General features: G+C 39.3%; 1 protein-coding gene across 2 annotated transcripts in view; it reads left to right on the top strand.

Moving 5' to 3' along the window:
- The window catches only part of flrt2 (fibronectin leucine rich transmembrane protein 2), a 35,425-nt gene extending 26,401 nt beyond the window's left edge, over positions 1-9,024 (top strand). Inside the window, exons 1-2 of one of the 2 annotated variants that reach the window (XM_043219857.1) lie at positions 516-1,040; positions 3,247-9,024. In XM_043219857.1, coding sequence (XP_043075792.1) covers positions 3,646-5,631 — 1,986 coding nt within the window. In that variant the 5' untranslated portion in view covers positions 516-1,040; positions 3,247-3,645 and the 3' untranslated portion in view covers positions 5,632-9,024. Of the gene's footprint in view, positions 1-515; positions 1,041-3,246 lie in introns of those variants that run through there. The other variant, XM_043219858.1, reaches the window with a different exon arrangement.
- The last annotated feature ends 12,596 nt before the right edge of the window (positions 9,025-21,620 follow it).

Raw genomic sequence — 21,620 nt, 5'->3', positions numbered from 1 at the left:
TTTGAAAAATGTAAACTCAGTCAATTATTATTATTGTTTTTTTTTTTTGTTTGTTTGTTTTTTCGTTTTTTCCGAAATATGCAAGCTATTATTACTACTATTATTATGAGGCAGAATAATTATCTAGGTTTAAGGGTGGGGTTAGGAAGTGGATTTCAGTTTGGATCAACCCATGCCGGTCATAAAACATAAGAAACACAACAAATCTAGCCTAGAGGAATCTAGCCCTTTTCTTTGGTGAACCTTGGAGACGGGGAATTCAAGTGTTTATTGGCCTAATTTCACTTAATGACGATAAATGGTACAAAACTGTACGTATCGGCGCGAAAATCAAGCTCGTACGCTTAAACAGAGAAGGGTAAGTTAAAATGTAAGTGTCATTCCACCCCAGCCTGTAATCTCTTAACTCAGGACAGTGTGGGAGGACCGACCGAACGCGCGCGCGGAGAGAGAGAGTGAGCGCGAGAGAGAGAGCGCGAGAGAGAGAGAGAGAGCGCGAGAGAGGGAGAGAGAGAGAGAGAGAGAGAGAGAGAGAGAGAGAGACGGAGGTGTGCGGTGAACAGATCATTACCAGCGCAGTTTTCCTCTGTAAACATCTCTCGGAGATAAATCGGCGAACTCTTGCGTTTCGCTTTCACCAAGTATGACGATGGCGTGATACGCGGGTGAGGTGGATGTATTTGGGGCTTTTTCGGCGACTTCACCGACTCCTGGAAAAAAAGTGGATTTTTGCAAATGTGAATTTGGCGTAAATTAAAGCTTCGTACGAGGGTTCAGCCGCGGAAAGAGGAACGGAGGGAGTCGCTTGGGCGAAAAGTAGCGAGCGCGGACGCCGAGCTCTCCAAACCGGGGGGTCAGCATGCTGTCCGGAGGAGCCGCGGGCGGAGAGGAGCTCGGAACCGATTCGGTTGAACAGTCTGTTGCGGGAATGGCGTTGGATCAGTGCGTCCCGTCTATTCCACCGAGCGCGTGAAGGACAAGAAGAGGGGGACCAGCGCTCAGTGTTGTTTAATTACGCGGATAAAATCATGTTTGATAAGGTAGGCTGATTTCGACGGAGACTGCTGCATGCATTATTCCGGACGAGGTCTAAGTACAGGAACAGATCATAATCGATATCCGTATTTTAAGTTGAAAGTGTTTGTACGCTAAGTTGCACAGTTCCCGGGCGTTCCGTCCGAAACTATTCTGCTGTAACTACGGGCTTTTACTTTTCTGCTGCGTACGTATGTCAGACCACGGCTCGTCAGCGTTTCAGCATCTCGGATATTTATGGTAAATAGTGGGCAACGAAAGCGGTTTATCTGGTCAAACACCGAGCGCGTAATAGCGCCGTTCCTCTTTTACTTGCGCTCGGCTTCTCGGTACCGTCTAGTGATTATTCATTCACATCAACAGCTTCGCCGCTCTCTCAAGTTCACATCATCCGCCTCGAAATGTCTCGCACGGCTCAAACTTTCAGTGCTGCTTTGCCTTCAGTCGTTTCGTTTTGCCTGCGAGCACGCGTTTGTTTTTCTGACTGACTGTAAAGGAAAAAAAAATATTAAATTTAGCCGTGGTTGTCAGAAATCCCTTGTAAAAAAATATGATTGCAACGTTTCAGCCATTATGGCACGGTGTTTGGATGCATGCACATTTTACAGTTTTCAACGGTATTTAAATCTTTTTTTAGCTGATGAATAGTTAAGCGACAAAAATAAAATGATGTGATATTAAAGTCCACGATTAAACCAACGTTTGGCAAAAAATGGCATTTCCGTGAAGAATAGCCAATAAACAGAGTATAGACAGAGTACAGTGTGACCCACACACACACACACACACACACACACACACAACCATCAGGCTATGCATGACATGAATAATGCAATATACATTAAACAAACAGCATACAATTTGTATTTAAAATAGAATATTGCAGTGATTAGAATAATAAGAGCATATACATTATTTAAACAATACATACTTTATTTAAATAATATATGGTAAGGTCTCTAAAACATATTTTTTTTATCCACCAGTAACCATTACAGTAAAAAATATTGTTACACGTTACAATAAAGTATGTGAATTGTAATTGTAAATATGGAAACTTCTAATGGGCTATTTAGTGAAAAAAAAAGTAGATTATTACAACGCAGTAAGAAAAAAAAAAAAAGTTATTTAAAGAACTGTTTACTTTCGGGTTGTTTGGGGAACCAACAATTGTTCTTCTATGGCATCGCTGAAAAGAATCATAAAAAAGTCTTTATACTCATTATCACGCAGTTTGATTTTAAATACGAGTGTCTGATCTAAATGGCTTCATATATTAGGCCTGTTTTTTTCCTCATTTAAATCACATCTGTGATAGCTTGCCTCTTACTACAGACAGGCATTCTCTTGCCAGGCATTGATTGTTTTAACTCTATTAACAAGGCAGATGGTATAGGCCACAAAAGCAAAAATCCAATGCAGAGGTGTTTGCTGAAGGCTCAAGATGCCAAGAAGTTTGTTATTTCACAGTGATAATGAAAGCATGATAATGCAAAAGGGACACACTGAAAGGTTTTTTAATTATATCTGTGCGTAAATATGGAATTTTCAACTGCAACATATCACATTTCACAAAATGCAAATGTCATAGCCCCCAAAAGCCTGTTTTTTGTCCCCTAGGTTTAAAAAAAAACACACTCCAGCGTTGATTAAAGGGCAGCTACTGCCTTGAACAATTATGTAGAAGCTTATTTAGATGAAAAATGGGGCATGTTTAGCTTATTTTTATTTTAATCTTAACTTTAATCAAATTATAAGCCATACAGTAGATTCAGTATGAGTCCCGATTACGATTCTGAGACCTTGAGATATCACAAACCCTTTCGTTGAGGAGGGAAAAAGACTGTATTGATCATTTATTGCCGATAGAGGGGTTAAATTATACCCCAATCCCATTTAATTTGACAGGCAGCATTCGTCACCCTGAGCTGTGTAGGACAACCCCACTGCCTCAACTCATTTGATTGCTTTTTTTTTTTCTTCCTCTCCTGAGCTACACTCAAAGGGGACGTGAATATTCTATGATGCGTAGTGAAGACGCTATAAGCCATATAGTAGACAGAAAATATTTTAAAAGGCATTTGTTTTTTTTTTGGAATGATTAGACTATATTTTTGTGTGAATGTAAAAACATAAATGTTTATTACTCTACTGCATTTTTGTTTTGAACCCACACTTTTTGCACTCTAATTTGTCCTTGTTTTGAAACAGGTCTCTGGACCCAAATGTCACATCTTCCGGAAAGCCCTCGGGCTGAGGCCCATCAGCACTTGACAGCAGGCTGGGAGGTGGACGGTGTGGCTCAGTGCTTTAGCACTCTCTCAGTCACACCCTGCTTGGGCCGAGAGAGCAGTTCTGCAATGATCTGATTCCTCAGCATGGATGGCTTGAGTGAGAGAACCCATGCACTCTAATGAGACCACCTCTCCAGACAAGGACTAGAAATTATCAAGGGATTACTCCTCAAATTCCTGGTTTATCTGCGAACTGCGCATTAGAGTAATCTTTTAGAGGACTTAATTTTGCTGGATTTGTTACGTTTCCTTTTTACTCCCTCCAACCACTGATTTTGTCTTGCCATTTCCTCACCCTCCCTTTATTTTTTTCACTATGGAGTTTCAAGCCGGATTTTGGAATAACGATTGGACTTCATTTCTTCGCTTTTGGTTGACAGTGTTGTTGAGCTTGCATGTGCAGTTCAGCCCTGTCTCCTCCTGTCCCAAGGAGTGCCGCTGCGATAGAACATTTGTTTACTGTAACGAGAGAAGCCTGACGTCTGTGCCTCTGGGGGTGCAAGAGGGATACAAGACCCTCTTCCTCCACAACAATCAGATCAACAATGCCGGCTTTCCATTGGAGCTACACAATGTTGCCTCTGTAGAAACTGTTTACCTGTATGGAAATCAGCTGGATGAATTTCCCCTCAACCTTCCCAGGAACGTTCGAGTGCTGCACCTCCAGGAAAACAACATCCAGACTATCTCCAGGGCAGCACTTGCCCAACTATCCATGCTGGAGGAACTCCATCTGGACGACAACTCCATCTCGACCGTAGGGGTAGAGGAGGGGGCTTTCAGGGAGGCTGTCAGCCTCAAGCTTCTTTTCCTCACCAAAAACCACCTGAGCAGCATTCCTATCGGATTACCGGCAGATATCAAGGAGCTGCGTTTGGACGAGAATCGCATTGCCGACATTGACGAGGATGCCTTTCAGAATGTCACCACCCTCCAGCGACTTTTGCTGGATGGGAATTTGCTTGAGGATGAGGGCATAGCTCCTGGAACCTTCCAGGACCTGGTCAACCTAAGAGAACTGAGCCTGGCTCGAAACTCCCTCACAGCTCCACCACCGTTGCTCCCTAGCGTATCCCTGACCAAGCTCAACCTGCAGGAAAACCAGATGGACACCATTGAAGTGACAGCCTTCGCTGGGCTTTCTAAACTGGAAAAGTTAGACATCTCTAGCAACCAGCTTCAGTTTCTTCCACCAGGTGTCTTTGATGGTTTGAGAAACCTGAGGCACCTTAATGCAAGGAACAACCTCTGGAGGTGTGATTGCAACATTAAATGGGTCATTGCATGGCTCAGGTCTCTGCCTTCTGCGATAAACGTCCGCGGGTTCACATGCCAGAGTCCCGAAAGGGTGCGTGGCATGGTAATTCGTGAACTCACTCTAGATGCCATCGACTGCCCAGCGGGCACCGTCCTGCATCCTTGGCCAACTCATTCATATCCATCTACATTGCCACCCCGCAGAACCACAGTCATCACCAAGACCACCTCCAGAACCACCCGCTTCACCACCATTTCACCCACTGCTTTTTACCCTGTCTCGGCCAATCCCACACCCCCATTCCCGCAGTTCCCTCCCGGCCCCCTGCCTCCCTATGAAGACCCCTTAAAAATCTCCTTTCATGTAGTGAACTCTACCTGCATTGATGTGAGCTGGGAGTCTTACTTCACTGTGACGGCTTACAAGGTGACTTGGGTCAAAATGGGGCAGAGTTTGATGAGTGATATGACTCGAGAAAAAACAGTGCCGGGATATCAACGAAGGCTTAGCCTGTCAAATTTAGAACCCAGGTCTATCTACCGTATCTGCGTGTATGTTCTGGATACTCTCAACACGTACAGACCGGGCGAGGATACTATCTGTTCTGAGGCTAAGACCAAATCCACATCCGCGTACTCTGAATCTGAGCAGGCTGCCCAGCAAGACAACACCTCCACGCTCCTATTGGCTGGAGTCATAGGTGGGGCCGTGTTGGTGGTCTTAGTGACACTTCTAAGCTTGTTTTGCTGGCACATGCACAAGAAAAGGTCGTCATCGTCCAAATGGAAATACAATCGCGGCAGGAGAAAAGATGACTACTGCGAGGCCGGCACCAAAAAGGATAACTCCATCCTGGAAATGACTGAAACGAGCTTTCAGATAGTGTCACTAAACAATGAGCAGCTTTTAAAAGGGGACTTCAGAATTCAGCCCATCTACACACCTAACGGAGGGATCGGCCTCAGAGACTGTCACCTCAGTAACAATAGCATAGCTTACTGCAAGAGCAGTAATGTTCCCAGTGTGGACTTCTGCCACACATGATGCTTTTTGACAGATGCTACAACCATTTGTTCAAAGAAAATGTAGTTCAATATACTGTACAATACACGTATACATATATACATATATATATATATATATATATATATATATATATATATTTCCAGGTGCAGTCAACATGGTAATTTATACTGTGGACAAGTATGTGGAATTCTGCTATATTTTCTATTCTTAGTAAATATGAAATGGTTTTGTAATACGTGTGAGGCTCAAAGTGGTTTTGCTCAAGGACGCTGCGGATGTTTTGTATAATCGAAGCACGTTGGCTACCTGCTGCAAGTGGAGTCCACAGGTTTTGCCTCTCTACCACTTTAAAATCTTGAAAACGTTGCTAACCACACAACCAAAATATGCCCTTTGTGCTGAAATACAGCTACCCCTTCACACAACAGTAGTTAAGATAACACAGTGGTCAGGAAACCAAAACACCGCTGATTAAGCTGCAGCAGGAAAAAAAAGGAGCTGAGTTTTTTTTTTTTTTTTTGGAATTGAAGTGCACTTTCTTAATGCAGCAGAGAGCATGAGCAGTCATTCAGGAAATGAGCTTTTGTGGAAATCACATTTGAAGGGAAAAGGGACCACTCTTCAAAACCCTGCAGTTCTCACAAGGAGAAGCCTCCGTCGCTGAATGCGGTAGGGAGAAGGGTTCCTGTGCAAGAGGTTTTTCAGGACATATTTGTGTATAATTTTGCCCACCAGGGGGCAGCTTGTCTCAGTGCATACTGCTCAAACAGACCACAGACACTCTAGCATGTTAAAATCCTGGCTTGTCTGGAAAAGCTTTTGTGTCTGAGCCTTATTTTCAAGTAATTAGCAGCCCAAACATTAAATGAGCTAATATAATAACTGAACCCCTGTGGTAAACTTAATATCTTGAGGGAGCTCTGTAATCTCCTTCGTGTTTCTTTAATTATGATTTGTAAAACGTAAGAAAATTATGAAAAATGTCAACTTTAAATCTGTATTTGCCTTTTATGTACTTTCTTTCTAAAACATGTTCTCTGATTTACAAATTAGGCCAGGGTAATACACAGAGCTCCACCTTTCTATCTATTTCTGTGCTCTCGCACGAATGCGATCAAGAACATTCTACAGAGGCATCCACGTTATTGTCTGGCTTTTCCTTTACTGACCAAAACCCTTTTTAATCATGCATCACAACAGGTGGGATGATGAATGGACATTTAAACAAAAGCCCTCTTTTCACTGAGACGAACTGGCACATGCCAGATTCTGTCTTTGAAAGAGTTTCAGATCCCTGCATGAGCGCAATTAGAACTATTTTTTTTTAATGGCGCACCAGTTTTCCAGGACAGAGAGCCGAGTTTGGAATTCAGGCTTGCTGTGGAGAAGTATTTATCATGCGCTGTTACTCATAGACTTTACTTGCTTTGACAAGATTTTATTTTGTGGGCCGAGTTCAAACCCCCACTGCATAATCCCTGGTCCAAGAAAGGGAAAAAATGCAGAGGTTGTTTTCGCTTGGCAGGAGGATTCGTGACTGGGATGGGGGTTTGTAGTCGGGGTGGTGGTCCTAATTGTCAGAGTTAACCCTTCATTGCTCTCCAACTTGGCATTAGGGTTCAGACTAGATGGCTGGATACTTGTTTACATCCAAATTGCTTTTGGAATTGCTCAAAATCAAACGGATGCTTTGATTTCTGTGACTAACACAGTTGGTGCTTGCACAGGTTAACTACCAACAACCCACAAGGTTTGTCTCAGTGGCACAAACAAAAAGGGCTACTGCATTCTGTGGTCATGAAAGTATTTCTCCTTAGCATCCCAGCAGGCTTCTCCGACCACCCGGTCCCTACTTTTCCTTGAAATCTGGAACGTCCTCGGGCTCCGTTTCTCATCCGAAGGCTTTTAACTGATGTGTACACCATTAACAATTCATTTCAAATCCTGCGGCCACCCGTAACTCTTTTTAACAGACTTCCTCCACACAAGTCCGGTGCGGTTGTCAGGCTCAGGTTACCAGAGAGGAGGCGGTTGCGGTGGCTCAGACCCAAATGAATCGCGCGAAGTTAACCCGATAGTGAGATAAATCTGTCCCGAGCCTCTCGCAGACGTATTTTCACAGAGAGAAAAGTAATGGCACTCGTGCCACTATCCTCCTCCGAAGTCCTCAGAGCTAGCTTTTGCTGGGTCGCTACCAAAACCAGAAATGTCTCATACTGAACTGTTTTATCTATTGCCTTACTGTAACCCAGCAGTATGTCTTAATGTGGTTCACGTGAAGGATTTGACTTTATTTACACAGAGATCTGTGGCTTACACGTTTCGAAGGCAGGACTGAATGGAAAGCACACATTTTGAAGGGCAATTGCAAACAGCATCCTGACAGACATCAATAGATGACATTGCTAACAAGTCAAGGTCTATCCTCCAGACAAGAATGGCGTGTTATGATTCAGAGTGACTCATTGCTTCACTCGTGTGGCGTACATTGTTCTTTATTTTCTATGGATGAGCTGAAAATCACAGTAGTGGCCCTGTAGTCAAATGGATGTATTACACAAAAGGGACTGTGAGCAATGCCTTGCGTCCGTAATCCTACCCAACATTCAATCAGTTTCTTGAAAAAGCACATCGATTTGGTTTGGAATAATTACTCTAAATGACTGTGAGGTCAGTCTGAACAAAGCACTACCACAAATGTGGCTGAATTCGTCTTTGATCTTTGTGTGTCCCTTTCACTCTTTTTTTGAAAGAATATATTTTTCATTACGTTTTTTGAAAGGTTTTCTCACATGTGCAATTTGGTATATATGTGTTCAATATTAAAACTTATTTAATACAGATTTCAGCACATCGGTTGACATAGCGGTTTTGCATTAGGACAAGACAAATTCTAGCTGATGTTTGAATGAACGGCAATCTGACAACCATGACAGGTTTAACAACAACCACAGCGTTTTATGTTTTAGCATTTGGGTCTTTTTTCTTCACGTTTATGATGGGGAGCGATTCTGCTTTTCACAAATGGTGATTTGTTTGATCTGTAAGCTGGGTTTTGCGAGTAGAATCCATTGGGAACCAAAGTAATTTTTTGATTGCTATGTACATTTAATTTCTTTCGTTTGTTTCCACTACTAAACTGTTGTTGTTGTCCCATGTATGTGCCTTGAAATGAACTTACAATGTAAAGTCCTTGAAACCTTTAAATGTTTTTGCACAAGTTGTAAATAGAGAAACCAAGCTTTTTTTTTTTTTTTTTTTTTTCGAAAATAAAGGAGCCATCAGAATTGACATACGATCTTGTCCGTTACAGACGAATCTCACTTTCGTATTTTTCTAAATGTGTGAGATACATTTATTAACACATTGTGCCTGTAGTTGTCCAAAAACTAAAGGTTGTACAAAACTGTAGTTGCTTTTTTTTTTATTAATTATATTATTTGCTTTGGACTTACAATGCATTTTCTTAAAAAGTCTAAATTGCTCAAATGATAAGATTTGAGCAAACTATTTCACATCCTGCACGTACATGAAACACGCTGAAACATACATTATTAACATAAAAGCTAAAGCTGAAATGTAAGGTTTTACAAATATTGATCCGGTAAAGCCTGACATGAGAACTATTGATATCATATATCGATATATTAATTATACAAACTGTTTGTAACGTTAGCATAGGCTATCAATCACATGACAAAAGGAATGTCGTAGATGTACAACAGGTTATAGAAATTTGTGTAGTAAATGATACACTTTTATAGGGTGAAATTCAAGGGTGTTAGATTATTTTATTGTATTTAATCGCTGACATTAAATTCAGTCACATTAAATTAATTTTCTTTCCATCATAAAATAATAAAAAACGTAATAAAGTATATACTTCTAAGAAGCCATTTTAAAGCTGTAAGGATGAATCCATAATTTACTTAATTTACACAAAAATAATTTTTCCCGTCTGCTGTATAGTTACAGCTCTATAGTATATTATACTATAGTTTAAAATAAAACAAGAAATAAGTATATGTAGAATGTAAGATATATATATATTTATTTTTTTTTTTTTATTCAAATACTTGCCAATACTGCCAATACATTAATACTGTATGTTTCTTTGTATGAAAAAATATAAGTGCAAATTTCTACAGACAATAATAAGACAAGGATGAGCAGCTGGTGGCACTTTGACAGCTGCTGTGATTTACAGTTTTGATGGAAAAACCCACTTAATAGTTCATCCTTTCTAAAACTGTACAACCAGATGGACGTCTTTGGCCACTGAGTGACATTTTGCCAAGTTACAAAGAGTCCAGCCAAACAAAAAAACACACATTATGCTTCATCCATTTTTTTTTCTTTTTCTCAAATGCAGGAATACATCTTACGTAAACGCCTATTTGGAAACATGTCTAATTAGCTCAAGAACAATTTATTTATAGGGCACATTTAAAAACAGCCGCAAGACAAAAAAAAAGATCACATAATATCACCATAAAAACTTGTGCAGAGTACTGACAGAAAACCACAATAAAACATATAAAAATAGTCAAAGGTGCAAATCTAACCTCTAAAAGCAGATCATCGGGGTTTGGAGAAGCCAGAACCAGTTTTGGATATTTTTAGAAGTGAGTCTCCCAAATATATTGTATTCTTTTAAATGGCTGGTGATACTTTTCTTGTTCTGTTTTGATAAGGTTGCTTCTCATGTTTCCACCTCAAACTACAAACCCGAGTTCTTTCCCCTGACCTCTGTACAATTAAAAGCACGGTTTCAAGGTTACGCTCAATCCTTTCCCCCGAGAGCCAGAGATTGCTGTGTTTCTAAGAACTTTTCACGACCTTTGGTCATTAAGGTGCTGATTGTCATCCTAAATCCCGTTCCGTCATAAAACATGGATTTTACTGCTTTGATGAATTGTACCAAATGGCCCCAAAGATGTTCTTCCTGAAAAGGGAAAAAACTGTCCCACACCTACGCTTAGTTTCATTACAAAATGATATTAAACGTTGCCTCGGAGTCCTGCGCCAGCAACGTCTCCTCATCGTAAAATATACTTCTCAGTTCCGTGTTTTGCCTCAAAGCAAAGAAAAAGTCTTTTTTTTTTTTTTACTTTTTCCTTTCATACCGAGAGGATTCAGAAATAGATAATATGCGATTTGAACGGAATTGCGAGACGGTGTATTTTCTATGAACTGATGCTGGCCCCCCTGAGACTTTTCTTATTCACGGAGAAGAACCGAAGGCTAAAATGAGTCTTCTTGTTCTCTGGGGTAATACGCCAGGTCAGCGGTCCTTTGTCTGGTTGACTTTATTGAACAGGGTCACAATTATTACGCAGAGCAGAAGCCGCAATCGATCGCGCGCAATTGTCCCGTATTAGCAGGAAGCCCTCGTAGGACGGTTTAGATGCGATTTTTATCTGTACGTGAAGAATGAGTACATGCTTTTAATCTGCCTAAACCGAAAGTCCGACGGTTCTGCTAAATCAATCAACATAAGCTTATTTTCAGGTTGGAAATAAATGGATTCAAACAGAGCTGGATAATTGCAAATCCTGAAGCCGTCTCGTTCCAACTGCTAAGTCTGAATAAACACGATTTTTTCTGACAAATATCTGGGTTGTGTTGCACATTAAAATGCAAAACCGTAGTTTTACCTCTTGCTATGCCTGTTCTGTCGACTTTTAAACTTGTATCACAACTTGTAAATACGCTGCGGTGTTCGTGTCTGTTTTTAAACTTCGTGACAGTGCGTTCTGGTGGCACCGCAAGCTGATGCTGATATGTGGTTTTATCCCTTACAACCCGATAAACAATCTTTGAGCACGTTCCTCTCGCATTTACAGATTTTCTTTTTCTGTTCTTCGTATTTTTCAGACTTTTCCTTCCCAAAATGAGAACGTCAACGAAACAGAGGAACATTTTTTTTTTTTTGCTTTTGCTTCTATAAGCAGTGGCATCTGGCATTTCTACAAAATGGAACGAAAAGCCACTGTCTAAAAATAGCTCGCTCTGAATTTCACATTGACAAACAAGTTTTTAACCGATTGTCAAGCTTGTTTAGATGTCTGTTACTCTGTGGTTCGCCTCAGAACTGGGGAAACTGAGTGAAATGCGCCTTAACATGGAATCGGAGGTCAACAGATATTAAACAGTCATGTTTAAATGGAAAAAAGTGGGGATGCACGGGTGCCAAAATCCACAGAGATGACACATTCGACGGCTCCATACGCATAAACATGTCTGTCATCTTGGAATGGTAAAATGCGATCGACACTCACAGTACAGTTTTCCAAGAGTTGCCGCATCGTGGAAAACATCACTATTTTGGTTGCAAACATCACCAAGATTTAAATGACCAAACAATCTTTCACAAGTGAGAATGTGTCGGCTCCAACATATGACAACTCGATACTACTCGATTACTGTTCAGAGATCTACTTTTTACGTTTGTGGCAGTATTGTGGGGAAATCCATAAATCGTACTGTAGCTTTGAGGCCAATTTAAGCAAAGAAATAAGCACAAGAGCCTGAATCCAAAACAGCGCAGATGGGAGGACAATTTGTGCAGGTGATTTACTAACAATGCGTAAAATAAAGAACCCAGATGCAACATTTCATTTACATATCGACCAGCGCAATATACCAAGTTCAGTGAAAATTGGTGTAGTCATAACTGAAGGATAAAGAAACAAGCCACGGTGTGTTAAAACCCCCACAGCAGCTGACTCTTCGTCGAATCCGTTTTTAAACCGGTAAATCCGAGTTACAGTCACAGCTGTTTCAGTACGGTTTCACACAGATCCGTGCCACATCCATACAAACTAACATATATATATATATGTTTTTTTTTTCTGGTGTTCAGAACAGAAGACGTCAAAGACATTTTACGAATAAAGTTTATGCGTAATAATGTACTATTTAATTTTAGAGAAACCAATTTAAGTGGAAGGTTATTTAACATAAGGATGAACAAAATAAACAAAACAACTGTTATAGTGTTAACAAAATGTTAGTAGAAGAAAAATGTGAATGTGAATGGTCGAGGACCGTCACCAAGGTATGTCATACCGCGTGATCACACTAATATTGTGAAATATCATTGCAATGTGAAATAATTATTTTCTATTTGAATATTCTGCATCATCACTACAGTCTTTAGTTTAAAAATAAATAAATAAAAATAATGCTGCTTAATATTCTCCGGAAATATTTTTAGGATCCTTTGATGAAAAGACAGTTCAAAAGAGCATAATTTATTTGAAATATGTTTTGCAACGTAAAAATCTTTACTTTTATCAATGTAATGCTATATTTTCTAAATTAAAAACATTACTTTGTTAAATAAAACATATACAACTAGCATTTGAATGGTTGTATGCCATAGTTTCTGCAAATATTAAGGAACATAACTGTTTTTCAACAAATAAGCCAATAAGAAAATCAGAATGATTTGTGAAAGATCACACGACACTAAAGACTGGAGGAATAATGCTGAAAATTCAGCTTCATCAAAGTATATTAAAATAGATAACCATTATTTTACCTTTTATGACTTTGCAATATATACATTTTTCTTTATTTTTGATCAAATAAGTCTCTTACGCTCATCAAGCCAGTATTTATATCTAAAACATTAAAAATAATATTGTGTCCAAACTTCTGTCAAGCCCATTCCCCTTTGCAATATCTGATTCGGGACAGTACTACATAAAAATGCACACATTTTGTATGATCCTTCTTATTTTGGTTAAATAATGAACATTTTGCAGATTCTGAAAGGTATATGTAAACTTTGACCTTCTGTGTGCGTATATGTGCGGCGTGTGTGTATACACAGCAATGATATTTTTTTCCATATTGGAGAGCTCGCATTCACCTCAAAAACAGCTTTGCAGAAGACACACACTTATAAGAACCGGGATATAAAAGTTCCCTGTGGTACCTATTCAGATTCGTCTCATTCTCACTGAGTAGCACTGTTTTAAGATTAGTGAATATTAAAAAGGGAGCACCAGACTTAAAGATTCGTACTACTTGGGGAACTGTTTTAAAGAAAGTTTCATTTTGCTTTTGGTGCAATAACAGCCAAAATGAAAAGATCAGCGGTTTTATGTAGCAATTCAATATTGTTTTAACAGGGTGTTCAGTACAGTGGTGGTCTATGCATAGTCTATATCTAAAACAGTACTTTAACTTTATTGTGGTCTTCATTTAAAACCCAAGGTTTGCAAGAAGTTTCTACAGAGCCGGTATTGAGCGACTCCTAGGATCCAAGTCGTCTTTTATTTCCTGAATAACATGTCTCAGCACGTTATACGAAATGTAAAATTGTTCTGTTGGCATTCAAAATAAATGATTGCGTGTGGGAAAAAAAAACGTTCTGCCTTCTACTACGAGCTCTCTGTTCTCTGCTTCCTCTAGCAACAATAACTGCAGCCATTTCAAGGGCAACATAGTAAAAGGCATGTTTTTGGGGTGGGTGTTAAATAATGGCGCAAATGCTAGTAATTCGACGAGCGCGAACATGACTGGTGATTCGTTTGAATACCCTCCTCCCATAACTATTCGATAAAAAAAGCCTTTTGCGCATTCATTTATCATTGTGCGTCTTTAGCGAAACCTGACAGTCCGATTTTAATGCCAAAAGATGGTCTGTGCCGCTGCAAGCTGTTAGTGAAATTGGCCCTTAGTATGCTACATTGTTTTAAACAGCCACATGGTTAAACTAGCAGTCAACTAGTTGATTTGGCAGACAGTTTAATATGTGATAAAGGAAAAACTGACATTGGCATAATAGAAAAGGGCAGATTCAGAATTTGTTTCCGAATTCCGTGATAATACGCCACACTCCAATGATTACTTCTGAATTTATATAAACAAAGATGAATCGCGCCGCTTATTCAGAGTGGCTTTATCTTTTTCTTTTTGTTGCCGATAGTAAATTAAGCAAGAAAGGTTAATCCCCACTCGTGATTGTTCTAATGGTACATACATAAGGAGTTTAATCAAGAATCATCATGGACAATTAACGCAGCACGGATCATTTCGAGTGATTAAATTTCACCCTGTAGAATATTCCGTTTCACCTCTAATGAGCCGCCTATTCTAAACCCGCTAGTCGACTTTCTACGCCATACTGATTAAACAGGAAATAACTAACTCTCACGACATGTTGTGGGTCCCCAGGTGCTGCGATTAAAACATCTAATGCCGATTTAAACATTTAAACTCTGGAAAGGGATAAATGCTTAATGTCTAAACGTGTTAATCAATAGAATTTAAATACACAAAATTGAATGCAAAATTCAAATAGGGGAGCCTGAAGGCAACTCTCTTAACTATTTCTTACCATCTTTTAGTTAAAGCATACAGATTTAAAATTAAGTAAATTTATTACTTTGCCCATTGTATAACGTTTGTATGTTACAATGCGAATCTGAGTGTAGAATCAGAATGGGTTCGTCTGATTCTACAAAATAGACAATTTTCCCGCGTTAAGCGTCACGACTCCAGCTTGTTTGTGCTTTAACAGATTCACTCTGTTATAATTGTGATAACTGTCCCCCGTCTCATCTCCAATGGCGCAATTTAAGGAAAATGTAAAACTATCCTCTCATGCAGATAATAACGTTAGGAGGAATTATAAAGCTAATAGAACAATTTATCTTCACGACAATTATACATTTATAGTTTTGTTGTCTCACTTCAATTTGCTCTAATGAAAAAGTCATTGCCGGTTTAACGCGATGTGGCAAACCATTTAAATCATTAACGCGCCAGCTGTCAGGGTCCACCGGCGCACAACAATACAAATTTAACTTCTTTCCTCGGCGAGATTCAGTACGAAACGCCAGCCCTCCATATGTGCGAGCAGCGAAAGGGTTTCGGGAGGGGGCCGCTGCTCAGGTGGAACCCGCCAGATGTAACCTTCAACAAATCACTCAATGTGAGCGGGACCCACGATGCACCAGAACTCTGATGAAAAGACGAGGTTAAAGTTCCTGGAGGTACGTTCACAGGCAAGCTGGTGCCTGCTTCCTCGCCTGTGTAATCACAAAGGGAAATTTTTGTATCTTTTTTTGTGGAAAAGTGCTGCTATTACGTTTACTCCGACGAACAATTTCCGTTCTGAAAGAGCTAAATACGAAACACTTGTTAAAGCGGGAGCGCGGTCAATTTCTCCTTGCTGTTCGCGAGACCCTCGAAAGAAAATTAGTTTGTTCAACGCTCTGAAACTGCGCTTGGAAAATAACAACAGAGCTAATTTGGCCGGCGAGTCCTAAGAAAAAGGCATTTGGGATTCATGTTCTCGGAAAGGTGCTTTGTCACCGAAGCGGTTTAAATCAAAATGCAAATATTGTATGAGTGGCCGTTACTGGATCGGGCGGCAAATCGTGCGACGGTTTCGCAAAGCGGAATGAGAAAAATAAAGCTCTTTTTTTTTTCTTTTCTCGCGTACGTTAAAAGAAAAACAGATCTGGGATGTGCGCTGCTGAGGACGTGTGCAGAAACGTCAACATAACAAGGAAGAGAGACGAGAACCAGCTCTGAAAACACGGTCCCACGAGAAATGCTTGATGGTATGTTACAGGAGTCAGGAAGACACATTCGCTTTAAGTGGAAAGTCTGTACAGTCAGCCAACATATATTTAAGTTACACACACACACACACACATATATATATATCTGTAACAGATATGAATTCACATTATTTCCCTTATAAATATATATTTAGCTTGCTCTGTATCAGTTTCTCCCGAATCAGTGCTGTTTGTTCCTTCCAAGAAACTGTGGACGTGGTGGCACCGATATATATATATATTCATATTTAATACTGTATATATTTCTCATTACGTGTCACATTATGAGGTTTGGCTGACTTCATAATGTACCGACAGATGAAGCAAGAGATAATTGCATGAGATTTGTACTTGTTTAAAAGCAAAAGAAGCGGTCTCTGGATTCATTCACAAATGTTTGGCAGGAACTTGAATTCAGCCTACTGATGCTTGAAGGACATACAGATTTTTTAGAAATTCCACTCGGATGGAAACGGTTAGGTAATGGCATTCTATTTAGCAGGGATTTTCTATGTGAGCTCGCCAGAGCTGTTCAGAAGGGCTAGACAGTACGTTTGAAACTAAACAAGGAATACGAATTCGAATAAAAACGAATCTTAGTTTCCATTCTAACATGCAGAGTGCAGCTGGAAACACTAACGTTGTAAGGGGTACGGCATATTGGGTTGAAAGTGCTTATACGTGTTCCTTTTCAGACTTCTCTGCTCTTTATTATAGTTTTATTGTTTTTTTACTAATAGCAATCACGCCGTTTACTACAACTGCTAGCTGAAGTAGTTACATTACTAATCATAATAGTTCAACTTGTAGTATGGCTTACTACTAACAACAGTTACTTGTAGTTGTAATAGTAAAAGTAACTGTAGAAGTATGCAGCTACTATAGTTGTCGTATACAGAAATTACTACTACGATTACTAAAGGTGGTACTACCAGGACTACTACTGCTAGTAGTAGTATTAGTAGTAGAATTATTTGTTGTTGTATGATTTATTGAAATTACAATGATTAACAGTAATATTATTCATTACTATTAGCAATAATAATAGTAGCAGTCGTGATTTACAATGACTGCTAGTAGTAATACTGCTAGTTGTAGTGGTAGTGAGTTCTGCTAGTAGCAATATCATCATACAATGTATGCTAATAACAGTTCATTAAGTACTAGTTATTGGACTAGTAGCATAGTTTACTATTAAAACTGCTAGTAGAGGTTCTACATGTGACGCATGTAGTTACAGTGTTTAATAAAAGACTGCTACTACTACTAGAAATCTCAACAGTAGTATGTATTACTAACTGCTAGTAGTATTTGTATTAGCAGTAGTAATCATAAGTACTATTTGAAGTAATTAGTAAAATGTACTACTATGACTACTAGAAATTATAGTACTATTACAAACAATAATAACAATAGTGGAATTATTGTTTATTACAATGACTTCTATTTGTGTTATTACTACTACTACTACTACTACTACTTGTATTAGTAATGTAGAAATGCTACTAGCATCAGACGCAGTAGTAAGGTTTACAACTATGACTTGTTTTAATAAGCAGTGTTAAATAATATTAAAGTAGTATTATTGTTAGCAATATTAAACTAGTATTAGCAATACTGTGCATTACTATGACTGATGCAAGAGACTCTAGTACTACCCCTACTAGTAAAAATAGTAAAAATATAAGCAGCGGTAGCCATACACTTGCAATAACTAGTTTTTGTAACGCTAGTTTGCTAGTAGTTGTGAACTAGTAGTAGTCAACAAAGTAGAAGTCATACTAGTAATGATTGTACATAGTAACAGTAGTAGTACTCGTCTTACAAATTTTGGTTTTACTAGCTCTGTAATGGCAAATCAGGCTTTAGCTTTACAACATACATGACAACGTGAATGCGTTTTGTCTTGGTGGAATAGATATGCTAGGACACACTGAGACCGCACACATAGCATATGAAATAACCCTACATATAACGCACATTAAATCACATAGCAGATCTATACAGGTGGAGCTGGGGAAGGCGGAGGTTTTCCGGATCGCTCTGCGACAGCGAGCACTAGCCAAGTATTCGAAACCAATCAGCTGTGCCTTGTGAGTAATGACGTGATTTCATCAGAACCAATCAGCCTGGAGCTTCACAGAAGAATGTGCATAAAAAGTAGCAGCAATTATTAGCTTGTTCTTACAGTAAATAAACAGACCAGGTAAACCAAGCCAGCTTCTATTACACGAGTCAAACCTGTAACCCGAAGGTTGGGGGTTTGAGTCCCAGGTGTGTGTTCACAGCTGGGTTTATGCAGAGCAAAAATTCCAAGTATGCGGGGAGACATACCTGGCCACAAGTCACTTTACTTCACCTTTCACTTTATATTTGTTCAGTTTCCCAAACTCAAGCCCGCATTACATGTTAATGACTTGGAATGTGATCAACGGAACAGAGGCTCAAACGGCCTATCAGGCATATGCTGTGGCCTCCACTAGAGCTCTGATACAGCATCTGACAGCACTTGAGCCTGGCAAACAGATCAGACTCACCCAGCGAGACATGGAGGGGCTCCAGTCATGACTCATTTTACCGCCACATCCCTGGAGATCAAAAAAAGCAAAATAAACACAAAGGGTCTGTCTGAAACCTCAGCGTCTACATGAAGTCCAAACTGAAATGAACCTCACAAGTGACTGAACTGAGATACCCTTTATAGACGACAACTTCTTTAAAAATTAATAGCACACCTCTTAACATGCTCATCTAAACCCAGGCACACAATGTCTGATTTTATTTTTAACAAAAATCTAAATTTATGTTGTATATAATATAATATACGGTCATATCTTAGATGGCAAAATCAACTTATAATCAATCTATAAAGCTCATCTGATGAAAATAGACTGAATTCTGCTAACGTAAGAACAATCTAAACTTGAATGAAATGCTTCAAGATTTCAATTTGGTGCTCAGATCAGCGAGTTGTTATTTAAACATTAAAATATATGAAATATCCAATATATGAAAGAGCAGATGTTTGATGCATTAGTTGTTGATCCAAGCACATGCCTTTTTCTGCAGAGAACGCTGTATATTTAATACGTATTCGGTTGGTTAAACCAATGTACTTGCTTTAAAATGAAGCTCACGAGAGTATCTATTGTCGATCATTTTCCAAGAGCACTAATTCATTTTGGTGGAAATCAATCCATTATGTAAGCAAGCGTAGATTGCTCTGTGCACTACCCAGCGAGACACACGCCAGTCCAACAGGTGACAGAAATGCATCTTTTGCATTAGTGCACTGAATGACCAGAATGAGGGCTATGGCCCTTTCCCAAATAACTCCCTAAATTCTCATGGTCTTCCTCTTCCAAACTGACAGAATGCCACTATGACTATGGATAATAAAGAGGGCTGAGCCTGGTCAGTACCTGGATGGGAGACCAACTAGGTTGCTGTTGTTAGAGGTGTTAGAGAGGCCGGCAGGAGGTGCTCACCTTTAGCCTGTGTGGGTCCTAACACCCCAGTATAGTGACGGGGACGCTACACTATACCGTGAAAAAGCACTGTCCTTCGGATGAGATGTTAAACCGAGGTCTTGATACTCTGTGGTCATTAAAAATCCTATGATACTCATCGTAAAAAATAAGGGTGTAGTCATGGCCTCCCAATAATCTCCATCCGCTTGATATTTTCTTGTAAATTAAAAAGCAATGTGTTACTTTACTAGTCACTTGAAAAAAATCTAAATCTAAATATCTAAACATGTATCTATAAATATGTATCTAAACATGTATGTATGTAATCTAAATATGTAACTTGAATTACTTGTAATTACTTGAGTTACCCCCATCACTGGTAATAATAAAAATACTCCTACTACAACTACTAGTAATAATAACAGTAGTAATACTATGCATGCATTACTATGACTGCTAGCAGCAGTACTATTACTACAACTATTATCTATTAGTATGTATCTTTTCTTGGTTTAGAAAAGTTCAGGGTCAATCAATCAATCAATCAATCATTTTTATTTATATAGCGCTTTTAACAACACAGGTTGCATCAAAGCACTGAACAGTAGGTCTAATAATGGTTCACTTTTAAAAATACTTTATAACCTGGCTACTAAATGGGGGGTTGATGGTTCGTAGCTTGCATTGAATGATTTTAATTGGTAACGTTCTAAAACGCAATCATCGTTGACATCTGACACGCTTGTTTTGAGTTCACATCACAACCATAACAATAAAGTCACTCCCAGAGAGATTTTCTTCCAGCTGTTGAACGATACAAACATCGACAGCCAATCAGAATCCATTCTGCATATTAACGAGCTGGAGAATTTGAGCGTGCCTTGAATGACTAAATGAATATCGTTTGATGGTGTGGACGCTAATATGGTTATCTTTAGTTATCTGGGCCTTTAGGGTTTCAAGTAACGTGCAGCAAGGCCTCCCGCTTATTTTTCGGTGTGACAAATCACAAAAAAAAGTGCATGGAAAGAAATAAGCGCTGTCGGTATGAATCAAAATCCAGTTTGTCACATTAGAACAAAAGTGGGTTGCGCTTAATTTAGTTTTTTCTTTACTAAACTCTCATTAGGGTATTAGTAGACTATTAATAGACCGCTAGCTAGCTTTTAGGTTTACGAATAAAACCTAAAAATTGTCACGTACTTGCAAAGTTACTTATAATTCATTCACAAATGACTCGTTGAGAGAACGAACGAGAGTCGGTAAAATGATCCGATGTGGCATTATTAGTTCGGATTCTAAGCAGCAGAGAACTGAAGCGCACAGAGGCAGTGAGTTGTTTACGTAGCCTTTCGATTCAGCTTTTCCTCCTAATACGAACTCGATACCGCTAGCATAATTTTCCACATTCCGCCAACACATGTTGAGCAGAGGTGGCCAAACCGCACGTAGCAACAGACAAGCCGTCTTCGCATGAGACAGAAGTTGGTGCCAGAAGCGGTTTGCTCTGCATCCTTATGACCTTGGTGTGATTGCCTCAGAAGCACTTTAATTTAATCGGTTCTTCCCTGCAGGAGCTTCTCATTGTGTGAAGACGTAGTTACACTCTCCTCTATCCTGAAAGGACGAGGTCAGCTCTAGCGCTCTGCTCCAGAGAATACATCCACACCTCCACACAAAGGTTCATGAGACGGTGGAGCACACTTCAGTGCAGGCTCCTCTCTCAAACTGGGCCGCTATTCATCTTCCAATCAATCTCAATTAAATTGACGCTATATTAATAGTCGACAAGCAGCCCCTCGGAAAATCTTTAGTTCAGACGAACCACCAGATGCTCTGATTTAGACTAGATTTGAGAGATTATTTGAGATGAAAAAAAAATTAATCATGTTTTTTTTTTCTTTGTATTTATTGTATTATCTTTTTTTTTTTTATCTAAAAAGTATGTATAAAA

Source organism: Puntigrus tetrazona, chromosome 20, assembly GCF_018831695.1.
Source record: "Puntigrus tetrazona isolate hp1 chromosome 20, ASM1883169v1, whole genome shotgun sequence".
NCBI classification, from domain to species: domain Eukaryota; kingdom Metazoa; phylum Chordata; class Actinopteri; order Cypriniformes; family Cyprinidae; genus Puntigrus; species Puntigrus tetrazona.
The sequence above is the reverse complement of the archived record's forward strand: the minus strand, read 5'-3'. Positions and strand labels throughout refer to the sequence as shown.